The following is a 25,588-nucleotide window of genomic DNA, read 5'->3' as shown; positions in this document are numbered from 1 at the left end:
GAAACACTTGAGCAGAGAGGCTTTGTAACCACGGCAGCTCAGCCGTCCAGCCTGAGCCCCCTTAGTTTCCAAATCAGACTGCCCTTAATCTGATCATTATCTGTCTGACTTCTTCATTCAGTAATCTAGAAAGTCTGTAGTTTGTCACATGTCACGAACACATACTCACAGCGATGTGACGCTAACTTCTGTAAACACAAAAGAAAACATGTCCGGTTTGTGGTGTTGTTGCTGTCATTGAATGCTAAGGTAGAGTAGGTACATTCGACGTGAGCACATATTTGTGTAAGGCCAGGTTGGGTAAACGAGTACAGGATTTCCCAAAATGTTCCCACAATTCATTCATTTTCTCTACTGCTTCTCCTGGTTTTGGCACAAAACGGGTCAAATCGTATTGCCTCGGCAATATAAAAGTTTGATCATCAGGTGCACAATTTCTCGCCAAACAATGTCTTTGTATTCATTTGTTTTGTTTCTTATTCTTACAGTATATGACAATGTTATGGCAATAAGATTTAGTTTAGTGGCCCACAGAGGATATGAAAAAGAATGACCCCAGAAGAAGACTGACTTCATGGTTGATATTTACACCACTCAAGAAATGAACAGATGAGTCAAGGTATTCCACCAAAAAGATACAACAGCATTCAGTTTAACGTTCAACATTTTATTTGGTTGTGAGGAACGGCCTGAGCCATTTGTGCTTTAGTGAAAAGCATTCATGTTCATAAAGCCCAACCATATAAAAGGCAACACTTTTGACTGTTGAAAATGAAAAGCAGTTAAGAAATAGGCCAAGTGGTCCATTTACATGGCAGCTTGAGCTTTTTGTGCCACTGAACATTTTCCTCTGCCGCCATTAGGGTTGTGTGCGCCCAAACAGCGCCGCCTGTACGTCTCTCCAGGCGGTCAGGGACGGCTGCATGCTGACTGGCTGCAGCTACTCGAGTGTGAAATGTGAGCCCATTATGTCAACAGATGTTACAGACAGCGGAGCAGAGCAAGCGTGACATAAGGAAGGACATATTTCGGAGTGAGTGCAGAACCCAAAATAAATGTCAGTGACAAAAAACAGGGAAATGGGAAGCTTTTGAGCTATTATATTAAATACTTTCCTCATAATAAATACAAATGCAGCAGTAGCGCGTGATAATCATGATTGCAGGTTTATGTGCGGCTGCTGACATTTAAAAATGCCAATTAAATGTATTGAAAAGATGGACACTTAACATACCTGTGAGGCTTACTCCCGTTCAAGTTGAAATGTGGCTAAAATGAACCATCATTTGAAATAAATTACAGGACGAAACATTTATTCCACTTTTTGGACGATTCCCTGGAGAATTCAGTAATGTAGGATTGTGATGTGGACAAATTAGTGCTTGTTCTCAAACAAACCAACAGAGATAATCTCCCACAAAACACACACAGCACAACACAAAACTCCTCAAATAACTTTTGCTAGATACTGTAAACAAAAAAGGTGCTGAGCTGGAAGTTTTGCACAAAGAGTAAAGCAAGCCTTTTTTTTTTTTTTCTCCATTGGACCCTTGCGTACAATTGAATTCATGTCACACAAATTCATGCTCGTGGGCGGTCAGCTGACACTGAATGTTATCAAGTGCATCATCTGTCTGGAAACATCTTATGACGCCATGTCTCAATCGGTTCATGCGTGCTCCTGCTCCTGACTAAATTCTCACAATTTCATATGAGCTTCAGCAACAGCTCGTAGGTGGCGTTGATGATGCCCCAGGAGAGGAGTGAGCGGTGGTAGTTGAGGTGGGCCCCCCGAAAGAGCATGGCCACGCTTCCGCCTCGCTCCCGCCACACCGTGAGCAGCACCTGCCCGCAGGGCTGGAAGGCTCCGCCCACCCGAGACTGAGCTCGCGACTTGATCACGTTTAACGGGTAGAACATGATGCCGAGCGCCGCCCCCAGTACGCCCCCGCATACAAAATCGTTAACGAGGTGACCGGCCCGGCTGCTGGCTTCGGGGAGCTGTTCCTTTATGGGTCCGCGCAGCCCGAAGAAGAGCACGTTGCTGGGGCCGTTGCGGAGCAATATGGGCACGAGGCCACGGTAGCACTCCCGGAACCCGTACTCTGTCAGAAGTGTCCTGAAGGTGTGGGCCGTGTTGTTGAAGCGTCCGTGGTGCCGGTGATCCTGAAGGAGCGTCTGCACACGCTCAAAGGGGGCCAGGAAGGCCTCCGCCGTCCCTGCCAGCGCAGCGGCGAAGCTTCGCGTGACCAGCTCCGGCACGCCGCTGCCCTCGGCCCGCTCCAGAAGAACCCGGGAGAAGTCCTGGTACAAGCCGAACATGATGGCCACGGTGGTGCTCTTCTGGAGCAGCGGCGGGAGCAGCCCCCTGTAAAGATTGCGAAGGCCGTCCTTCTGGAGCTGTCGGACCGCCTCGACCGCCAGAACGCCGTGTAGCTGCTGGCGGAAGAGAACCTTCTGGATGGGAAAGGTCACCATGATGTTGGTGAAAGCCGCAATGGACCCACAGAGGTAATGCTTTCCGTGAGGTCCCAGAATGGCGCTCAGAGGCCCGGTGGAAAGCAAGGGGTGACCTCCTTGGGCCAAAGAGGCCGGCGGTTGCGGACTTCGGGTCGATGGAGAGTCCATGGTGCCAAGGGAGACTCAGTGCTCCTTGAGAATCACATCAGAACTGCTCCCCTCGAAAAGCACCTGCACATGACAAAGACGATATTTTCAGACGAGAGGCGCACCTTAACCCCAAACAACATTAACGGTGTACAGTAGCGGCTCCATTGTCATCGCCCAGCCACAGCTGGAAGGCATACAGCCACATAGACATACGCAGATAGACAGACAGATACATAGATAGCAGAGTTAGGCATTCCGTCCCAGGGACGGAACAGACCGTCCGTGCGGCCCATTTTGTGGACGTCACGGAGAAAGGGTTTAAAAACATAATTTTTTTTTTTTTTTTTTTTTAAAAACACCATCACCATCGCACTAGCATTGTGATGAAAGCACACAAAAGCAAAAGTAACCCATAAAAAATGTAAATGGAGTACACCGACTACAATGAAATATATATATTATAAAATAACTAATAGCTTTCACATTTTTCATGTTATAGGCTTTTTTATTTAAGTTCATTGTTTTTATTTTTAAATGTGACCAGCAATGGCTTGTTTTAAGATTAACTATGATTTAACTTAAATGAAAAAAAATTAACATGATTTATTTTAATTTAAAAAAATGTTGTGTTTGTTAAAATCCTATTTAAAGATTGTTCTTTTTTGTAAGACTTTACGCTTAAGTCATATTGATAAATGGCTTATAACACATAATATTCACACTTTCCAGACGTGGGAATTCGTCAATGTGTTAGTCCAGCTGTGAGCTCTCGTCAATATTTCAAGCCCACCAAGGTAGTCCGAATCAGCCCAACAGCGTCAAGAACGGACTTACCTACGGCTCACGCAGGTGCCACACACCTGACACGCAGCCAAATAAAATAAATAAATAAAAAGTATTGTATACCTTTCGGTCCCACAGACCGCAATGACGTGTGCCATATTGTTTTTATTTCACCGAAAACCCCACTGTGTTTGTGTGTCTGTTGTTTTTATTTTTATTTATTTGGCGTGTCTGCTTGGACCATGCAGGTAGGCCTGAAATACTGACTGGAACTTAGTGACGGACTGACGATGCCCACCTCTGATCATTTCAAAATTCCTGTCCAACTTTTCACCTATTTATTTATTTATTTTTATTATATATATATTTTTTTTACAAAAACATGGCAGGCCGCTGCTTCTCTACTACCAGGCTTAGCAACTTAGTTGGGGGAAACCCCTATCGCCCATTATCTTAAATACATGCATGTACAAATATGGAGTACAATCAGCCAGGGGCATATATACACAGGCCTAGGGCTGTGCAATTAATCTAAATTAAATTACAATTACAATTATTCACTCCACGTTTACAAAATAAGGCATCAGCGTAAATAATGATTACTAATGTGTTTATACAAGGAAATCATACTGGAATTTATACATTTGCAGCTTTTTAAATAAATGTATATACATTTGCACCTTTTTAAAAAAATGTATAACTAATTTTATAAATTTTGTTTTGTCCAAAAGAACTTACATTTATTTGTCTTTATATTTTTTACGTTTCAACATTTTCTTGTTTTGTACCAAAAAATAAATGATCGTTTGAATAATCGTCATGTCACTTATTACCAAAATAATCATGATTAATATTTTTTTCCATAATCGAGCAGACCTACACAGGCTTGAGATATCGTAGGTGTTAACCAGTTTATTACTCAACCTCTTGTTGAGACAATTAAGACATCAATTTGTAACTACTAGGCCATAGTTCACAAAGTTGCAGTTGAACGTTTACCGTGCAAACATAAAGGAGAAATTCGTGCACATTGTGCCTATTTGGCTTATGTTGACGCTAAACGCTCTACTACCTTAATGTCTTCGATCGATTGCGAACACGCCCTCTGCTTCCTTGCACTTTGTCCAGTCATGCCAGTTTTCGATCTTGCGCAAAAAGAATAGCTTCGTAAAAGTCGTAAAATATGAAAGATTCAAATCTGGAATGTATGTATAAAAATGTGAAACCCAGGGGGTTAAAGTTCATCAAATGCTCTGGAGCTAGCATTCTAAACGCGTACGCCCTATCCTACCTGCTAGTTTGGAATACTTCAACCGATCTTGCACAAATGCGCTACCAAGGCTAATTAATTATAGAATATATTGTGAGTTACAATCACGGCGTGTCAGTTTAGCATGCTAGGTGGCTAACCAGCCAGCCTCAAAATGGACAAGGCGCTGCATGATGACAGGTTGTGGACACTGGTCGGACATTGAACGTCAAGAAACAAACGGAGAACCTCCACGTTTAGAAAGAAAATATGTCTTTACCTGTCGTGTGGACCAGTCGGTGTCCTGTCCCGCGACAGGTGTAGAGCAGCCAGACTACTTCCCTGCAGACTTGCAGAGGAAATAGGCCACTGGTCTAGGTCGTGTCTGCAACCCCAGCAACAGGTTCCTCTTCTTCAGTCTAAACTGTGTACACTGTCATGACTATTGGATTACGTTATCGCCATCTCGTGGATAGATATGTGACTCTAACGTATAAGATTGTACAGTAGTTTGCCCAGTATGCACTAAGCAGTAAATATATGGTTGTTGTTGATGATGATGATGCTTATTATGGTTCCATAATAAGAGAGGATGTTTGGATCTTGATGTGATAGGGGAGCTACTCTTAATATGCAATCTCCTCTCCAAACAGAAACTGTGTGTAAAAGCAAATGTGTCTGAATGCAGACCGGAGGCAGTTACAAACCTGCGTTGTGTGGATTTCTCCGTTAGATGTCACTAACGCATATAAAACCGACACATTCGGCTACATTGAACAACCATAACAAGACTGCAAACCAGGATAAATGCAGATACATTTTCGCTAGGTTTTAAAGTGGGATTCGTGGAAATATAGTCGTTTATGCCAAACGATATCGCACATATTAGAACATTCTTTGACTAAAAAACCTTGACCAATCATTGTCGTTTTTCACAGGGTCCACCAATCAGAATAGAACGTCACCAAATCACTTCCTCGTGAAAAGTTTGTGTTGTGTTGTTTTTTTACTTGGCCTATTGGCATTCGTTTGAATGGTAACCCAAGTACGAAATCAACCAGTAAAAACTATTACCTAGTCGTCAGCAGCACACAATTAATTAGCGTGTTCCGAAGCGGGGGTTGTTCTGGGTTGATTTGATCATTATTTTATTTTTATTTTAATAGTGGTGGTGGTGTGTGTGTGTGTGTTGTCACGGAGTTAAAATTCGTAGTTGCAGTTATTTTTGCAGACCTTGTTTATGGCGGCCGTAAAGTGGAACATTTACGACAGCGGCGTGACGTCATCAACAAGCCCTGAAAATGAACGATCGGTGGGGATAATTTTAATAAATATATTAGTTGATCTTCTCTTTTACAATGCGTGTAACATCACGCGCGAACGCATGCATGTTAACTGTTATCGATAGACGTAAATCGAAACACAAATAAAATCAGCCAGGTATAATAACCCCGAGTACTACTTCGACAATGCTAGCGTTAAGCTTCGTATAGTTTGCTTATGATGGTTTGTGCTTAATCTTGCTAATGTAATTTGCAACCGCTAAGAATTGGATGAGACAATAACTCTGTATGCCAAAGCTGGGCTACAACGAGAGCTGCAGTTGGAGCTAGTTTGTCGCCTTCGATTCAGATAACTGTTCATCACAAATGTCAGCGCAAAAAGACTGCGAGTTTTTGGTCAAAAGAGCTCGGGAGCTTGTTCCTGATGACCCTTGTGCGGCCAAAGCTTGGCTCATAACTGCCAGAACGCTTTACCCTGCCGACTTCAACATACAGGTAAGGTCTACCACATCTGCTGCTTTTTTTTCCGCATGCTTTTAGGTTGATCAATTCATTAAGTAAACTTGTACAATGTAAAATGTATCCGAGATCCTACCTTTAAAAATACAACAATGCTTTGTTTTAATTGGCACTGTCATGCATACGTTCAAGTTCAATTCACCATCGTCAGTCCTAGTAATTTCAAAGTTGTACAAAGTGCACCTGAATCACAATAATAGTTTATCTCCACAGTATGAAATGTACATCATTGAACGCAATGCAGAAAGGACATCCTGTGCAGGGAGATTGCTGTATGACATGTGAGTGACATGCTCAGTGGTTCAGATCTTAGGGCGGCAACACTATATTGTTATGTAGTATACTATATTAAAATACACCATATTTTGTCCATCCTGTAGGTTTTTAAATTTCCCAGATCAACCCATTGTGTGGCGTGAAATTAGTGTTATCACTGCCGCCCTGCGCAGTGATGCTCAGGACAAACATTCGCAGTTCCTTCGAGGTGAGAGAAGTGTCTTTCACAGAAACACGTTTGTGTGTATTCTTATGCTATAATTCTCTCCTTGAGGATTTAAAGCCTATTTTGAGAGCTATGTTGTCTTCACCAGGGCTTTTTGAAACACTGCCTGGTCGTATACAGTGTGAGATGTTGCTGAAGGCAACGGAGCAGTGCTTCAACACTTTGGAGAAGGCAGAGATGCTGTTGCTCCTACTGAAACGCTTTCCAGAGTCTGTGGTCCAACACGGGGTGTGTGATTCGTACAGTGAAAATCGGGTCATCAATTTGACGACGGGATGAAATATAGTTGAATTATCCTTTTGTGTCAATAGGTGAGTCTAGGCGAGACACTGTTGGAAGCCGAGACATCTGAAAAAGTGGAATCACCCATCAACTGCTTCAGAAAACTTTTTGGTTCGTGGACAATTGCTATTATTTTCTTGTGTTAAAAACCATGTGGAAAGTGCAGTGAGTGGAACTTGTAAACTTGAACACAGGACACTGTTTCACTTCTAAGAAACAGTATGAAATAATAGTTCCATGGTCAAACTGTCACAATCATATAAGCCTTGTCACCTGCGCAGAAGTTTTAAAGTCACATTTTAGCATTCTTAAAGTAGAAGTCAACCCCCAAATTTTTTTTCAAGAATATGTTCTATGCAGGATCACTAATTGAAACAAGGCAACGTGATTAATAGGAAATAAGGGCAAAATCCACCCGTTTTTTAGCCACCTCAGGTCACAAACAGCTCACCTGTTTTCTGAAACTGTGCTATGATTGGTCGTTATCTGAGCCCTCAGGGTGTGTGATGTCATTTTCAGTCAACCGAAGTGACAAAATGGCCGCCCCCTGAGATGTAAAAAAAACGGGTGGATTTTACCATTAACTCATATTCCACAAATGCAATATTAGTCAGAATGCCGTGTTTCGAATTGTGGGGCTGCAAAGAACATTTTCACGTAAATAAATGTTTTGGGTTGACTTGCCTTTTTAAAAAAAATAACTTAAAATAACTAAAATTCAATAAGACAAGATAAGATAAAAATGAAGGATAATGGAGAAAGAATAAAATAAGATGAAGAATTACACTTAAAAATGAATACATTGTTTTGCAGATAGAAGGAATAATAGCTAAATAAATAATTGAATGAGTAAAAAAGCGAACAGAATAGTTACATTTTTAAAATTATTTTGATGCCAATATTTTCTTTTCAACTACGGGTGGATTTTGTTGCTTAACTCAGTTTCCACAAACACAATATTAATCAGAATGCTGTGTTTCAACTAGTGGGCCTGCATAGAACATATTCTTAAAAATATTTGTCCATACATTGTCATTTATAGCTATGACGTTTCAGAAAAAAAAAAAATAAACATCCACTTTTTGCTGAACGTAGTTTCTGTCTTTGTGTTACAGTGTGTGACGTCCTTCCTTTGGTTATAAACAACATGGACATGCGTCTGCCAGCCAGTTTGATGCAGAAATACATCCTGAAAGCTGCTGAGTTCTACATTGGTTATGTCACTCGAGGACCTTCACCTGATGGACAAATAAATGGTGTAGTACAGTGTTTTTCAAACCTTTTTGAGTCAAGGCACATTTAATTCACTGAAAAAATCCCGCGGCACACCAGCAGCTGATATTGTGAAAAAATTTTAACAAGATAAGTGTTATATTGTTTATATAAGCATTTTTTTAACATTGAAGAATGACGTTATATTATAACGTCTTGAATATGAAATAAATAAACACAAAGAAAAAAGTATTTTACAATGTTTCATATTGATACTTACTCAGTGTGAAACATGGGCCTGTTTGGATAAACATGCGTCACTAATTCGCTTGTCTCTAAACAAAGACAATTGGCTACCTGCTGCTGCCACCTGCTGGTATGGAAGAGTACTACAATGCAGTAAAGACATGATTACGCTGCCAGGCGCTAGACCGCACAGGCGCACAAATGAGATAATTTCCCACGGCACACCTGACACTATACTGCGGCACACTCGCAGTTTGAAAAACACTGGTGTAGTAGTTCTTGAATGTTTCTGTGGTTTCATTTATTCTGACAGCGGTAGTATTCAGCTTTGTCTTTTTATTCCATCTGCTAGTATCTCAAGAAGGAGGTCCCCTAAAGTCTCCCAGTGTCTCCCGCGGCTCCCAGCGCTACATTATAGACGGCTTGTCGGAAAAGTCTTCAGTGGTCGCCGAACCTTGGGAGAGGCTGTTGGACCTCCTTGCTGTCGTCGGCGCTCGATGCGAGTGGCAGGGAGACAAAGGACAGAGGTAGGCAATCTATTGACGTTTCTGTTTACCTGTAGTTTTTCAAATGGTAGTGTGGGATGTACTTTGAGCTTGTCTGGCCAATCATATAACCGTATTATTTGAACTGCTTATTATTATTAGTTGATCTTTTGCCTTCGGATTGTGCAGGTGGTTGTTGTGAGGTTACTAAAGTTGTATTTGTACCTTAATTTTGTAGGAGCTATGTTGACTTACTTCAGAGAGTGAAGGAGCTGTGTCGCTACTTACCCGGCCTGGAGGGAGACACCAGAGCCCGCTGCTGCAGTCAGGTGGTTATCTGCACCGCCCTCGTCCTCTTCCGCAACGCCTTCCTCTACGTCTCAACTGTACAGCCAGCGCTGTTCCAAGGTCGGTCTCCATCGCTGCACACACACAACGTTGACTCGCTATGTTCAAGTGAATGAAACCGGAGGACCTGTTGGTTTTATTTCCCAGGCGTGAATACTCTGAACTTGGGTCCGTGGATTCTAGTGGAGGACTTTAGCTCAGTGTACAATGATGTGGACGTGGAGAAAGGAACAGTCAAACATACACACAAGAAGCGCAAAATGGCTGATGGCAGAGAGAAGACCATTGTGAGGATAGCACAAACATACACCGGTGCCATGTACCGTATTCTATAAAGAGATCGTGTCTTTATTTACAGTGTGCGTGCGTGTGTATGTGTGTGTGTTATTCCAGAGCTCAGACGATGAGGAAGGCTTGGGGAAAGTGCGTGGTCGAAACATCCTGGTGAACAAGACTGAGATGCCCAACTGGTCAGAGACTCTGGACGGATTTTTTACAGCGAGGGAAAGCTGGGACCTTCTTCACTCCCATGACAGCCTTGAAACTGGTAATCACCTCCTCGGCTCTTTTATGTGTTAATGCTCCGTTATTCAATAAAAGATTTGCTTTGGTACCAGCCTGTGGAATCTTGGTTTCAAGGCACTATGTTGAAATGAGGTGAGAAGCTTAATACAGAATTAAAGTAGTGCTTTGCAGCCATCTTCTGGCATCTACAGGCAATTATAAAACCTTTGTGGATTGTGGGGGCGCGTCACTCGTGGGTTACCACTATTTGCGGGGGAACACTGTCAATTTTGAATGACTGAGTCAACGTGAGTTTGTGTTTCTATTTTTTTGGGTGTTAATTTGCTCTTTTTACAGAGTTCAAAAAGATTTGTGCCTCTTGGAAGACAGACGGTTGGCTGTGGTTCCGAATTTTCCTCACTGACATGATCATGTACCAAGTAAGAAACAATTCCATAAACCACAACAATACTGAGCCCAGCAGACCAGTATGAAGCGCTGTCAGACTGCTACAAACAAACCCAAAAGTCCTTTACAGATGATGATTGTTCTCGGCAACATCGTTCCAACTGTCTATGGTCTTGCTTGCTAAGTGAGTGTTTATCCTGTGTTTTCCAGGGACAATACCGTAAAGCTCTGTCCAGCCTGCACCAGATGGCCGCCGTGCAGCAGCCCCTGCCGGGCCAGCAGAGTCCCTCGGGACAGACCAGTCTGGAGCACCACAGGGCACTCATACAGCAGGCCTCCTGCCACTACGCACTGGGAGAATACAGGGTAAGTGCAAACATGCTTGTTCCGTACAACATGACTTGTCCCTGCTGCCCCAAGGTGGATGTAATTGTTGATTTTGTTTTAGATGGCCTGTGAGAAGCTTCTTGATGTTGTCAGCGGACTGGTACCCCCAAACCATGAACCAGCAAAGGCCCCTGAAGATCAGACCAAAGTCAAGACCAAACTGAAGAAAAGTAAGATATTTCTTCTTAGATTGTTTCAGTAGGTGATTTGACCTATAGCCAAGTCTTTGTATGAATGATTTATTAATTTGTCCAAACTAGGTCATGACCTGAGATTGCTCCCATGCACTAGCAACGCTGTATTACCTTTCTGCCTCCAGCTGATGTTGGCTTGCTTCAAGGTACGTTGCTCAGTTGTAGATGCCCTCAAAACAACTTTTGATTGACCATTTCCCTCTTTGGGCCACCCAGCCACGAGCCTTTACAGACAACCGAGACGACCTGTCGTTGGGTCATGTGGTGGTCCTCCTGCAGTACGACTGGCCACAAGGCGAGATGCTCTTTCTAAAAGCCGTGGATAAGATCTGTCTGCAAGGCGGTTTCCAGTATGAGAATTTCTTCAACTACGTCACCAGTATCCCGACTTACACTCTTCATTTCCCATGCAAACGTAGTATGTTATATGATCAATTTTCTCTATGTTGTATTAGTAGCCTGTTCGACAGATAAATGGATTATTGAACCTTAGTGAATAGGGAAATATTTTTGTGTGTGTTTTAGACTATGTTTTTGGATAAAAAATATCTCTCAAACAAGGTTATGTCCTATTTCACCTAACACGGATAGAAAGAAAGACATTCAAGCATTTGTTGTATTGCTGAAAAATGGCAACGTTGACCCAAAACCGGTTGTAAGCGCCGTATTTTTCGGACAGTATAGGTCGCACCAGTCAAAAAATGCTGCCTGAAGAAGAAAAACATGTATAAATTACTCCAGAGTATGAGTTGCATTTTTGGGGGAAATTGATTTGACAAAAACGGAGTGCCCCATAAAGGGAGTGCCAGGCTCCTTGTGCTTCAGGCAGGACAGGGAAAGGCAAGACTTGAAGCTGCTGATTGCGTTATAACGTAGGATGGGTTTGGAAATTAATAAATTAATAAACGGGGAGCGCGCTCTTCCCCCTCCAAACACTCACACTCTCAATGTGGTGATAGGGCGTCAGATTGAATTTTCCAACGCACCCCGTTGATGGCAGCAAATGAGTTGTGCTTAGACAAAACGTCTGTTTCTAACGACAGAAACATTTGTAAAATAGCTTACCTTAGTTAGATTTAATTGGTGCTGTAAATACTTTTTGTGGTATATGGAAGCCGCAGGCTAAACAAGGGATACACACACATTGGTTGCCATGAATAATAATAATAGTTTACTAACTACTACTACTTATTTTTCTACTTGTTTTTCTTATACTTCTTATAGTTGTTCTTATACTTCTACTTTCATTTGGCGTTTGGCAGATACCGTTATGGTGCATTACCGCCACCTTCTAGCCACCGGCGGTAGTGCACCAATCGCCAAAAGAAAGTCAACATGATTAGGGAACCGGATTTTGGGTCCGAGCTCTAAATTTAATATATAGAATACAAGTCACATCTGAGTATAAGTCACAGGACCAGCCAAGCTATGAAAAAAGTGTGTCCGAAAAATACTGTATGTGTCAATATTCTTAAACTGCTCCTGTTACTAGAAGCTGCGACTTCCTCCTGGGACCAAAATCAGAGCAGCACCACACCCCTTCTGTTCCCTTGTCTTGAATGTTATCCTCCTTGAGGTCACATCCTTTATCAGACATCGACATGCTGGAGGAGTTTGCATACCTGCGTACCCCTGACGGAGGCAGGATCCAGCTGGAGCTGCTGCCCAATCAGGGAATGCTGATTAAGTAAGCGCGTCGCATTCAATCAGTTGTCATCCGGTTCGGTGTACCCCAGGTTTTGTTGGTGTGTTGTTAAGAGAGAAGGTCAACTTGATCAGCTTTTTGAGAACCCTAGCTGAAAATAAGCTGTCATAGGAGCGGGCTTTCAAAAGAGAAGGGTTGTACAGTATCTTACAAAAGTGAGAACACCCGTTAGATTTTTGGAAATTTCTTTTTTTTTTTTTTTTTATGCGACAACATGGAAGAAATGACACTTTGCTATAATGTAAAGTAGTCGTGTAGATAAACGATCTCCTCAATATAATTTGACACACAGCCAACAATGTCTCGACCGCTGGCAACAAAAGTGACTACACCCCTCAGTGAAAATGTCCATAGTGGGCCTAAAGTGTTGATAATTTGTGTAGCTACACAAATTATCAACACTTTAGTACAATTTTTGCCATCACCGCTCCAACTCTCCAGGCCAGGGCATGGCGTTCACCCAAACTTTACAGGTAGCCAATGGGATCCTCTTCTGAGAGCTGGTGGTTGGATGTTGGCAAACCTCCCATAAACTACTTCTTCGGTAATAATGTGAAGGGTTTACAGTTTAGTATCACTTCTGAAATACCAAATTGGGTAAAATTTGATTGGAATGCGTGTTAATAATTAATGACTGATGATGTGAAGGCACTGACCGTCACAATAATGATCAACAATGATTGAATAAGGTAGGACGAGGCTAAATATCAGTATTCAACTCTTTCTATAATTCTCTGCAAGTGTTTTCATTTTCAAACGATCACTTCTACAACATTCATAGAAATCACAATATCTCATCACTGGTGAGTTACTTTCAGAAGTGCCCCCTGTGTGTAGAGCACCTAGAGCAACAAGTCTTTTTTCACATCTTCAGCATTATTTGCCACAAGGTGCCATATTGAACGTCCGTTATGAGAGCATTAACACCAAATGAAACGCTAACAAGCCACATGACACTTTGGAAGAAAAATAGCTAACTGGGCCCAACAGAGACACTTTCCCCTAGGGGTGTACTCACTTTTCTTGCCAGCAGTTTAGACAAAGTATTTAGAAAAATGTGAGGGTTGTACTAACTTTTGTGAGATAGTGTCCGTCAAATCTCTCAATTTCAATTTTGGCGTTGCAGACTTTAAAACACTCACATGCAGCCGCACTGACCGAGTGTTTGAATGTTGCTGTCCCTCAGGAACCCTAGGCCCACCCTGGGGTTGGAGTTAAACACCCTTCTGCTACAAGGGGTGCAGACGATGGACAGGTACCCCGGGCCCCTCCTACCACAGTGCCCATCCCTCCCCAAGCACCAGTCACCATTCATTCCCAATTCCAAGGCTTGTCATCCCCGCCCCCCCCCCTCCCAGATTTTTTTTTTGGGCCAATCATTTAAGAGCAAGTCGTCGTCGCCGTTTGGTTGATTTGAGCCATCGCTCGTCTTTCTGTGGTCATCACCGTTGTTAGTTGGGACGATGTCGTTGTTGTTGTTGTACAGTTAGTTTCTTTTGGCCTTTTCACAGCACTTGGTCTCATTTCATTTGTGCTTATATTTCATGTGTGCTGTTGATTGAGCTCTTGTTGTTCAACCGTTTATGACGGATTTATGTCCCGTTCAAACATTGGTCTCTAAACGCAGCGACTGTTTATCTGTGTTGTGATGTGTAGACACCACACAGTGACGAGAGGGATCACCAAAGGAGTGAAGGAGGATTTCCGTCTGGCCATGGAGAGGCAAGTGTCGCGCTGTGGGGAGAACCTGCTCAGTGTGCTGCACCGTTTCTGCATCAACGAGAAAATCATCATCGTCCAGTCTCTCCCTTGACACTTAAATACATTCTCAGAAAGGAGGTTTGACAGATTTCTTTTTTTTTTTTTAACAGTAAAAGGTGGAAACAGCACCTCAAGAGTTACCACATCGGTGATTTTTTTTTTCTTTTTTTTCTTTTAATAACCATATGTAGTTCAGGACTGGTGCGCTAGCTTCAACATGCATAACCACAGTATTTCAAGTGGTTTCATTATGATGTGATATTTTGTCAGAATTTTGATACAATAATTGACATTTTGGTTATCTTTGTGACAAAAAAATGAAGTTTATCTCTTCTGATGCATTAACACGACCACCGTTTGGCACAAGATGGAAGCCGCTAGAAATTGCATGGAAACCTCTATGGAAAGCCTTTACTACAAACATTTGTAAATACCTTGCTAACATTGCCAATCAAAGTGAGCCAGATAAATACCTAGTTTTGGAACTCCTTAGATTGTGCAAGTGTACTTGGGTCCCCCCCCCCCTTTTTTATTTATTTTTTTTATTTTTCTTTACTGTATTTTAGATTTGCCTTAAATTGTAAATAAAGAAGTCAACAGTTCTGGTGTATTATCATGAATTTGATTTTTTTTTTCTTAAACAGACATTTTGCTGACTTAACAAAATGTTCAGATTGTCTTTGACAAACAAACTGATCTGTTATTGTAATGTGTAGTAATTTGCAACATGACCGGAAAAACAAACTATAAACATCCATTTTCACATTTTTTCTTTGTATGTTATTCATTTTTATATGTTCTTTTGTCCCCTGTGCAAGCAATGTTGGTAGGTTGCTTACTCCCACTCTTTGAATGCATAGACTACGATGTGCTTTATTTGAATTAAATGGAAAATATGTACTGGAGGGGCACAGGAGACTGATTTTCATTAGTCTGGTCAGGTCCCTGCAGCTAACTAAAAAACGTAGTTGCTAAAAACACACAGGCACACACACACACAAATCCAAGAGTGCTGGAAAACCAAAATCCCAAAATAGAGATGCACTATTCAGGGAGTGTCGATTTTCATCAGGAGCCAGTGCCTGACCCCCAAATAATTCCATTTCTATTCCTGTGGGACAGAATCGATCAAGAATTAAAACGATGGTGTTTAGCCTCAACTCTGACTAAGTAATGGAGTACTCCATGTGGCATATTACAGACCAAGACATATAGTATTTTACCAAATATTGGGATTTATTAACAAAAAAACAAAAAAAAAGATGGAGTGAACATTTTTTCTGTGGGGCAAAAAGAGTTAAAAGAACCAATCTACTACTTTTTAATGATTGCAACTGTATGCCCTCCACTCATTGACAGTCTGAGCTTGAATGGTGCCCTGTCCAATTAGTGCATACTAAAACATCTTTTACAACTTTAAAGAAGTTGTCAAGATTTGACTTGAAGGGTTACACTATCACCCCCGGGGAGATGCAAATTCCTTATATATAATGTTCCCCAATGTTTATCAAGTCATGTACCGTTATATGATAGCAAATATTCCAGTTGATAAATGTACTTTTTGGCATAAGGGTCCCAAGCAATGTCACCTTGTGTGACCGCACATATTGCACATGCCAGAAAGCACCATTACCACCTCCAGTCTTTTCATTTTACAGACAAAACTGACAGTACAACTCGTCATAAACTACTTTTATTACAACAACTACCAAAGGAATAAATACAACATTGACACACAGTTTAGTAGTACATTTGAAGCAGGGTTAAACTCCCCACCAAAAATGCTTTTTAAAACAGGCTAAGGCTATCTTACACTGACTGGTCACTTGTAGGTACAAGTTTCAAATGCAAGTTTTATATATACTGTACACTATTCACAAAAAGTAAGGAATATTGGGCTTACAAGTGGAATTCCAGAATAAACCAAAAATGCCCTCTAAACTTTACAGGTAAACTTAAGCTTACCATCTTAAAACTTGTGCCAGCTAACACTGAGCTGAATGGCAAAATTCAGAACAGGCGTTCAGTTTTTGAGAAGTTCACCTGGAAAGGTTATAGACAGGTTTCTCCTCAAATTTCACCAGAAAGCCGACACTCCCTACCTTTTTGTGGGTAGCGTACTGTACCTATATATCAAGGCGAGTGATGTGTGACATAACTGTTTTTTTCCACAGTCTTTTATTGTGAGTAGAGTGCAAGACTTGTTTTCATGCACGATATTCCTTCAAATATACATGTTCAAAAAAAAAAAAAAAATACAAGCACAAACAATTAGTACAGTCTCACCAAAACATTCTAACAAATAATAATAATAAATCAGCATATTCTATATGCTCATACCCAATGAATAACAATATTTCTAAAGAGCATTACTGGTTTAATTCTTAATTGGATTTGCATAGCCAAGGAAAAACACATCTGGGCGAAGTTTAGTTGGATTAATCTAATTATCTCAGGGAAATGAATGTCATTGTGCTTGGGGTGTGTGTGTGTGTGTCGGTGTCATACAGTGGGAAAATGATGTAAATATAAAATAATGATTATTTAGCATCATGAGCTTCCTGCAGGTCCTAGGCTCCAACTTCCAAGAAGAAGGTGACGCTCCCAAGGTTGCGGTCGGTGGGCGAGTCGTTGATGATGCCCTTTCCGTTCAGCTTGCACTGCACTTGGATGTGAGTGTCGTACTGCACTCCCGAGAAGCGCACGGCCACCACCGGAGACGAGTAGTTCACCTGATGGCCCAGGCGCGGACGTCAAGACATAAACGTGATTGCATGACAAACGTTTTGCATTTGGGAATATGCTCTTACATGTCGAAGTTTCCCGTAGTAAGGATAGTACTTCAGGTCAAAAATGCTCTTGGGGAAAAATTGTATTTCTCCCAAGGCATCTGGTGGTCCTCTCTGAAAGTGACGTTTGTTGAAAGAGACATTCATTTAAATGTCATCATTCCTTATGGTTAATTGTAATTCACTATTTTGTAACGTAGAGTTTCCACATAACTACATCACTGTACTCTCTCAAGACAAGATGAACATCGTTTCGCTAAGATACAACACGCATATTAAAAGGGGTTGTTGATAGATACCTTGACTCCACAAGTCACATTGACCGGTTTCCCTTGGCCAGGCAGGTATCCAAGAATCTAGACGAGAGAATAATTCATTTAATTGCATGTAATCCACTCATCCATTTTCTGTAGCTTGTCCTCGTTAGAGTAGCAGGTCCGGTTTTTGGAATATGGAAGGAAGCTGGAGAAAACCCACCCAGGCACGGCAACAACTTGAAAACTTGGAACTCCACACACCTCTCGATTGTCAGGCAGACGCGCTAACCCCTCATAATCCGTTCCAAATTAAAATCTTAATCAATGCTGCTAACAGAGAATGTTTTTTATATTAAACAGTGGCTCAAACTTTAATTTTAAAGAAATACCAAGTGTGCTTTTGCAGTACAAATACTTAGTTAAAATCGCTATTCATGTAACACACTAAAATGCCACAAGGTGGTGCTAAAACCCTGGCTAATAGTAAAGCAGTAATTAGCATCAATGAGGTAGTGTATTGTTGAAGTATTATTGAACTAAGATCTTCATATGTTGAGGAAGAGCTACGTTTAGCCCGGGTTGTTAGTGGAAGTTACAGCGAGTCTTCACTGCATGTACATTTACACATACACAGACACACACTTCTGGTTTATTTTTTTCCCCCAATGTCAAATAATCTATAAAACATTTAAGGCTAATGTTCTAAAATGAGTTTGAAATCATATTACTGTGTTTTAGCATCACATAGTTTGTGGCACATTTACATCTTAAATTATTAATAACGACAAGTATAAACATTTTTTGGGGGTGGGGTGCGTCAGTTACAAATATTTTTTAGCTATTCCCTGCAAGTAACTGACACCCCCCGAAAAGATTTGCAATTGCCTATAGATGCCAGAAAATGGCTGCATGAAACTCCTTAACTCACTTCAACATACAGTAGTTCCATGGCACCAAGATGCTGGCAGAGCACTGCCTTTGTCTAAATGAAGCTCCTCAATTCACTTCAGCATAGTTGCTTGGCACCAAGATACCACAAGATGGCAACCAAGTACGTAGTATTTGTATTCCTATCCTCCTTAAAGTGGCCACAAGGTGTCACTGTATAACATGTTGCCTTTGTACCACTGCCTTAGTTAAAAAAAAAAAAAAAAAAAAAAAAATAAAAGTCCAGTCCTTTCCTCTTACCCTGTTCATTCGGAGGAGGATACACGGCCTCCCCTGCGAGTAGCCGTAGTGGGGGTCCTGCAGGCCCGAGCACTCCCCCAGCCAAGACCTCTTGAACTGGCACGCTTTCCTCTCGGCGTCCTCCTCCAAGTCTTCCTGCATGAAGTACCTGTCCTGTGTGCAGCGAATGTTCTTCCTCTCCTGCGCGCCATCGTTGTAGGCTAAGGGGGGGTGAAATAGAGGGGTCGGAGCTTGAATAAATCTTTGCAATAGCTCTTCCCTGCCAAGGCCTCTGATTAAGGCTGTGTGAATGAATAAAAGGGTAGGTGGGGGGAAAAAAGACATACACACAAAGAGGCTTCCCTTCCCAGCATGCAATGCAGGAGCAAAAGAGACTACGGGCCAAAGGTACTGATGAGGCACAGCGAACTGGGTTTAAATCATCCAAGCCCCTCCAGCGGAGCAAACTTACGTCGTAGGTGTTCATCCATGGAGCGGGCGTAACGCTTCCACGATTTGCGGTCGGAGGCGTTGAAGGAGATGTCGTGACCTTCCAGGTGTGGCGCCATGGTCATACCTGCCAGTGGAGACCCACAGACAGTCAACTGTGACGAGACACGAGTGAGCATCGACAGGCAGAAGGAGAGCAGGTGGGGGCGGGGGATGAAGACTTGAGAGATGGTGGTGGGGGGGGGGGGTTGAAGACTTGATAGATGGAGAGGGAAATCTGAGGTCTGATAAGTTGCAAACGTTTTACACACAGTACTACCTCAAAAAATGCTTCGCTCGCCAAATACCAACATCGTGATCAACATTAAAGTACAGTAACATAGTAGGTCTAATAGTTCATTTAAAAAAAAAATGAGAAAGAGGTTTTATTCCAAGAAAGTGTATTTATTACTGTAAGGGCACTGTGACATCATGCACAGTTTGAACATGCAGTGCACTTAAAAGAAAGGGGGGAAATAATAGAATTATTTCATTAAAAATTTATTGCATATAAAAGTTAAATAACAGATGTACTAGTTTCCTTTTTTTTTAATGAAGCAAACATTTAAAATGTATTGCAGCTGTATTGCACTTTTAAGTTCAATGCGATTGAACTATACTTGAAAAAATATTATACCTGAAAAGTAAAAACTGTGCTGTACTGGATTTATTTATTTTCCCACACAAGTTATATGCATGCAATCTTTCTTTTAAAGTGATTATATTTCATGTTTTCAATTTCATCTGAATTTAATTCAGTGATTCTTTTGCATACCACTAGAGGGAGCTTGACACCCAATCTGTGTTAATTCATTTTGTTGAGGATGTTAAAAATGGAAGCAAGGAACATATTGTCTTTTTGTTTTTTTTTGTCAGTCCCCTGATAGTCTGCTTAAAATAGTTCTCAGTTGTTTTAATAACATCATTTATTCAAAATACCCGAGGATCAAGAATGATAGCACAATTGATATGATATTAGCGGCAGTACACGTGAGAGATAATATTTCAGCTCGTGCAGGCCGGATTCCAACTGTCACATGAAAGTGGCTTTGGTTCTTTGCTTAACCTAGCCGATCATGTCAGGGATGGAGAAACTCAGAGCGAGTGTTGTTCACTTGTTCTTATGTAAATTTGCCCCACTGTTGTGTAACAGTTGGAAGTGCGGAATGCCTTGCAAACACATTTTCACATGTAGCTAGATAACTTCATTTACTTGGCGTTTAAAGCACATTTAATGCGTTGGCACGCAATTAAACAGTCCATTTTCCATAATATGTCCCCTTTAAGATGAGTTTGAACCAATGACGTCAGCATAGTGGGGTTTTTTTTCTCTATGATATTTACATCACGTTTGAAAGGGTTAAATTCTTTCAACACTTCTGTGAAAATATATGATGTTAAAATTAATTTTGGTCAATAGATTCCACTCATAATATTAACATTACCCTTGTTGACGTTAAAATGTTACTCAAACCGTTGCACCAATTTTTTTAGCTTTAACATTCAAGTCAAGCGTTATATTGTGTTCACGTATGAATATTAACAGCCATTAGTTTATTTTGACAGTCAAGAATGATCCAAAGTTAAACTAACTTTCAACTCTTTGAGCCTGCAACCGATTGATTTTGTTGCCATCCTGTTCCAATTATTTGGGCCAATTCAAACAAATCGACTAAATGTCGCTAAGATATTCCGATGCAGTGTGAAGTTGTGTGGGGTTCTGTTTACCTGGTGGCATCACTCTGTCGTTATAGGTGGGATGGTAGGGACTAATAGACCACATGAGGCAAAATATACAGCCGCCAAACATGGCCGCCAGGAAGGTATAAAGTGCAGCGTAGAAGAGAAGGATGAGGCCTAGAAAGTGAGAGAAAAGCGCTATTAGAAGAACCAATAGGAACTCACGAAACTTTAGTTGCACTTAATAATACTGGACTATAATGTGATCGATACAACATTGATTGCAATTATTTCTCTTGATCATTTGTGACCTTTTTATTTGACAAAGGAAAACTGGGGGAAAACTACTGCAATCTCATATTGTGCTTCTTTAATGCCATTTTATTTCCCAGAAAAATTGAAAAAAAAAACACAACTCAATTTTTTAATTCTTTTTAACATGTCAAAAATGAAATTGAAATTTAATATGGATCAGTAGAATTGTGGCCACTTGTTGCTAGGCAGAGCTCACAGAACTCAATGAAAAGGGATTTTTCTTTTTTTTTTGGCCATACTAAGATCACTCCAAAAACAACACTATAATGATTATTATGTTTGTATGTCCATATACATTTTGTAATCCAATCACTGATCTGTATTAAATATAAAATACATACTGAAATCTTGTCAATAAAAAACTTACTTCAGTGCCTAATAAAGGGGTCTGTAAAAAAACGGCATTACTTCATCTTGCTATTATGGATTACTTTTGCATTACTGCAGATGTAATTTGTATATTTTTCAATCATTGTAGCTAATGGGATTGTCAATATTACTTGACATTTTATCACCTACTTCAGTTCAACCAAAAATGGAACAAACTTAAAAGTTACATGTCAAGTTTGTTAGGTTTTCTGACTACGTTTGAATGACTGACATTTTGCTGCGTGGGCACTTTTTTCACAGGTCGGACTATGTAATTGCAGCCTTGCCTCGTGTCCCCCCCCGAGTCCACAAAGGCCTTTCTGTTTGAGCCCGGTGAGAATTCTTCCCGCTGTCTTTTCACTCAGGAACACAGTGAACCTCCGGTTGACATCGTAGTGAAGGTCCTTAGCAGCCATGGAGGCCCGGCCAGCTCCAAGGAGCACCAATCAGCCCGCTCTGGTATTGTATGGACGCGCTTACTCATTCTCTCATTCTTCCCCGGGATACGTGGGCCCCTATTCCTCCTTAAGGGTGCACTCATTGACAAGATGGCTGCATGGGCTGCAGCATCCAGCACAGTTTTTTTTTTGTATTTCCCCCTCGAGGTAAAGTTAGTTTTCTTGACAAACCTTTGGAGTGGGGCGGTGGAGGGAGAGGATGTGTACGTGTTAGCTTGCACTGAGGGGGTTGCGCATCCATGATGAGTTCAATGTAGGGGGGTCGCCGCAGCTTTGGGAACGAGGATGTGGAGAGCATGTTAAGATGCGGATGGAATGTGATTTCTGGCTAACGCGAGGCTCGGAGTGGCGCGCTCCCACTGGGATCCCGTCCCCAGGCGGGCTGTTTTTCTGGGGAATTGTCCGTGCACCTATGTAAACACCAGTGACACACACATGCACACACACTAAACTGGAAGGACTATTCACGTTTTCCCAAAAGCATCTTTAAAGGAAGGGTGGACAAACTAGGGCCCGTGGTCCGTGTACGCTTTGCGGGAGCATTTGATCCAATTCGAAAAAACAAAGAAAACCTCAGAGGAACTGTTTGTAAAAAGAATTTTCTTTTCAGCATTTTCTGTTCTTATTGGGGTCGCACGGCAGCCTGAGTCTATCCGTGGTGTATATCGTGGACTGGTCATCGGGGCAAATACAAACCCATGCAAGCAGGGAGGAACAACAACTCCTAATCTCAGAACTATGAGGCAGGTGTTGTAACCACTCTGTCACTGCGTTGCCGCATTTAACGCTTCATGATACACAGCCGAAGGCTTGGTGCGCACAATCGGGCTGTTTTCGTCCCAATTTTGTTCCTTCCCGACCAAGGACATCGAACACCATCATATATCCTATAAGGTTATCACATAAGATTAGCTTTCGGTCTGAGGTGTGTTAAGAGTGGATTTGTCCTGATCGTCGGGTCCGAAACAGGTCAGAACTGGCAATCTCAAATATCAAATGTGTTCCGTATTTACAAGCAAAAATCTTTATGTGTGTGGGGAAAGCCATTTGAATCATTTGAAGTCATTTGAATCCGTGGACTGTGACGTGAACGAAATGTAGCCCCTCAAAGAGGCGCCCTGACTGACAAAGGAGGAAGCGGCGGTAAATAAAACATGTTTTTTTTGTATAAAAGTGGGTTCCCCAGACGGCAGGAAGTATTTTCCAAAGCAGATCTTTTCTTGCTGACAAAGCCATGTCACAATGCCGGTCCTCTTCGGAAACACTCGGGAACCATTGGCGTATACCAGGAAGTGTCTACTCATCTTCGTGTTTGTGAGGTCACGTGTGATCATGAATGATCGCTCTTGCATTGGAGGACAGCATTCTAGACTGGTGCTGAAACTGAATCTTTACGTCTGGTGTTCTGTGTTGGGATTATCCGAGCAGACCACACACAATACGACCGAAATTTAAATGTCTGATTTTCCATCTTTACATGTGCGCTCTGTCACACATTAAAAAAAACAAAAAACATTTAAAGCAGTAGTCAATCCAAACATACATTTTTTAAAGAATATATTCCCAGCAGGCCCACTAGTTGAAACACAGCATTCTGATTAATTTTGTGTTTGTGGAATTTAAATTAAGCAGCAAAATTCACCCGCTTTTAGCCATCTCTATCATTTTGTCTTCTGTCGACTGAAAATGACATCACAACTGCTCACAACGACCAATCACGGAAGACAAAATGGCCGCCCCCGGAGATGGCTAAAAACGGGTGGATTAACACTTATTCCACAAACGCAATATTTATCGGAATGCCCTGTTTCAACTAGTGGGCTTGCATAGAACATATTCTTGAAAAGAAAATGTTTGCGTTGACTTCCCCTTTAAAAACCCATATGTGTTTACCAGACTTAATTTTTTAGTATGTTTTTATATATTGCTATAGAGTGCTATTTTCCTTTATTAAAAACATCAAAAAGAGGTGGTGTTTTGGGGGGGCTGGAATGATTAATGATGTTTCAATTTTTTCTTTTTAATGAAAACTGATTTGCTACGCGAGCTTGCTTACAAAAAGTAAATTTGGAAGTCAAGGTACCACTGTATAATGCTTAAAATGCTAGACTGGCAATAGGTTTGTTCCTAAATTCATGAAGACCTTGAATTTGAAGCCATTCAAAAATCACGTGTTTGCGCCATCACAGCAGTTTTATCCGTAAGACCAACCAAAATGCAACAATCCCAAGAGCCAGTAAACCTCTCCCCGCCTCGCGTCAACTCACTCCAGCTCTTTCCCGAGCGGCCCATGAACTCCTTGGTCTCGGCATTCCACAGGTAGGTCTTCAAGTCGCTGATCTTCTGGTGCAGCGTCCTCCTGGGCAAGGGCCGGCGCTTCCACCTCTCGAAGTTGAGGTCCTCCTGCTCCAGAGGCTGGTGCTCGGCCAGCTCCTCCTGCTCCTCCTCCAGCTCCTGGCCGTGTTTGAGGATCACCTTGGTAGGCTGGCGGAGAGAAGGGGAGAAAAGGCGTTCAACGCACATGTCCACCTCTGCCTGGTCGAAAGTGATTTTTTTTTTTCTTTTCGGGGGAAAATGACAGACATTTAAGACGACCCTTCACTTGGCTGCATATTCATGATGTGGTCCTGTCTCCTGTCTCCGTGTTTAGGCGGATCATAAGATCCCGCTGGTGACCTTCACGGCCCCACATCGGGAGAGACGACCTCCCTTGGAGCGGACCCTCCTGCTTGCATGTGGCAGCTCATGTCCAGATGTTTGGACTCGCAGACCCCAGGGGGACACGCAAGTACAGTAAGTATCCCCCAAAAGAGTCCACCACACTCTCCACATAACTAAATATGATTCCGACACCTAATACGCTTATTAAATCCTGAAATGATGATTTTCATTTTCGTTCATTTGAGCACTTACTGGACTTTTTGGGAGCGGGATCTCCTCAGCTCCTCCTTCTGTCGATCTGGGCTCCATCTTCTCAGCGAGGACCTACACGTCATTAAACATGTTTTTGAACATTTTAAAATAAGATGGAAACGAATCGAAGACCGCAACAATTGAAAAGGTACAGAAAATAAATCACTTACCTGAAGTTTTTCCAGTAGAAAAGTGTCTTTAAAAAAAACTGTCGAATGTTAAAAAAAAGACTATTTCTGTCAAAAGTTTTTGAGGGGTTTCATTAGAAAGTTTGAGGCCGAGGTGTGGAGAGCCTCCTTCATCTAAACGCCCAACATAGTGAATGAAGTCAGGAACTGAGAAACATGGGGGGGTGGGATACAAAAGTGCTTTTTTTTTGGTAGGGTTCAAGGAACATTTTGGCAACGGCCCGGAGCCCGGCGCTGCATTCTACACACGCACACCGTTGCTCATTGTCTGCTAAGCTGTGCTAAAGCAAAGACTGAACACAATATTTATAGCTGCTTACAACACAAAAGACACAACCGATCTTTTCCCTCATGCCTCAGTCATGTACCTGTGCAAAAAAAAAACCCCGCTGTGATTGATCTATTTTTGCTTTATTTTATTCTGTTTTCAAGTATTGAAAGCAGCATAATTAATGACACGGTGACATGCGTTGGCACATGCATTC

General features: G+C 41.8%; 3 protein-coding genes across 5 annotated transcripts; 1 reads left to right on the top strand and 2 right to left on the bottom strand.

Moving 5' to 3' along the window:
* Nucleotides 1-651: 651 nt before the first annotated feature.
* Nucleotides 652-5,447, bottom strand: LOC147151744 (mitochondrial nicotinamide adenine dinucleotide transporter SLC25A51-like). Its single transcript, XM_086023522.1, has 2 exons — nucleotides 4,923-5,447; nucleotides 652-2,691 (listed from the first exon to the last, which is right to left on the bottom strand). The coding sequence occupies exon 2, from the start codon at nucleotides 2,626-2,628 to the stop codon at nucleotides 1,708-1,710; it is 921 nt and encodes a 306-aa protein (XP_085879648.1). The 5' UTR covers nucleotides 2,629-2,691; nucleotides 4,923-5,447; the 3' UTR covers nucleotides 652-1,707.
* Nucleotides 5,448-5,684: 237 nt separating this feature from the next.
* On the top strand, nucleotides 5,685-15,246 carry ints10 (integrator complex subunit 10). Of its 3 annotated transcripts, XM_086023519.1 has the most exons (18): nucleotides 5,686-6,420; nucleotides 6,658-6,725; nucleotides 6,825-6,928; nucleotides 7,035-7,174; nucleotides 7,258-7,339; nucleotides 8,344-8,484; nucleotides 9,039-9,213; nucleotides 9,410-9,579; nucleotides 9,667-9,806; nucleotides 9,913-10,066; nucleotides 10,381-10,463; nucleotides 10,642-10,797; nucleotides 10,880-10,988; nucleotides 11,079-11,158; nucleotides 11,229-11,391; nucleotides 12,606-12,699; nucleotides 13,904-13,972; nucleotides 14,374-15,246. In XM_086023519.1, the coding sequence occupies exons 1-18, from the start codon at nucleotides 6,292-6,294 to the stop codon at nucleotides 14,528-14,530; spliced, it is 2,214 nt and encodes a 737-aa protein (XP_085879645.1). In that variant the 5' UTR covers nucleotides 5,686-6,291; the 3' UTR covers nucleotides 14,531-15,246. The 3 variants fall into 3 exon arrangements, with proteins under 3 accessions (XP_085879647.1, XP_085879645.1, XP_085879646.1); XM_086023520.1 differs by lacking the exon at nucleotides 13,904-13,972 and having other exon boundaries at nucleotides 5,688-6,420; XM_086023521.1 differs by lacking the exons at nucleotides 13,904-13,972; nucleotides 14,374-15,246 and having other exon boundaries at nucleotides 5,685-6,420; nucleotides 11,229-11,430; nucleotides 12,505-12,631.
* A 909-nt stretch (nucleotides 15,247-16,155) lies between these two features.
* On the bottom strand, nucleotides 16,156-25,247 carry atp1b4 (ATPase Na+/K+ transporting subunit beta 4). Its single transcript, XM_086024332.1, has 9 exons — nucleotides 25,086-25,247; nucleotides 24,916-24,987; nucleotides 24,270-24,486; nucleotides 20,909-21,037; nucleotides 19,164-19,268; nucleotides 18,713-18,912; nucleotides 17,567-17,623; nucleotides 17,289-17,381; nucleotides 16,156-17,210 (listed from the first exon to the last, which is right to left on the bottom strand). Exons 2-9 carry the CDS (start codon nucleotides 24,970-24,972, stop codon nucleotides 17,049-17,051), a joined length of 1,020 nt encoding a protein of 339 aa, XP_085880458.1. The 5' UTR covers nucleotides 24,973-24,987; nucleotides 25,086-25,247; the 3' UTR covers nucleotides 16,156-17,048.
* Between the last annotated feature and the right edge of the window lie 341 nt (nucleotides 25,248-25,588).

This window comes from Filicampus tigris, chromosome 2 (genome assembly GCF_054856515.1).
Source record: "Filicampus tigris isolate MCC_2025a chromosome 2, RoL_Ftig_1.0, whole genome shotgun sequence".
NCBI lineage: Eukaryota > Metazoa > Chordata > Actinopteri > Syngnathiformes > Syngnathidae > Filicampus > Filicampus tigris.
Note: the sequence above shows the minus strand (reverse complement) of the source record. Positions and strands in the feature narration are given on the sequence as shown.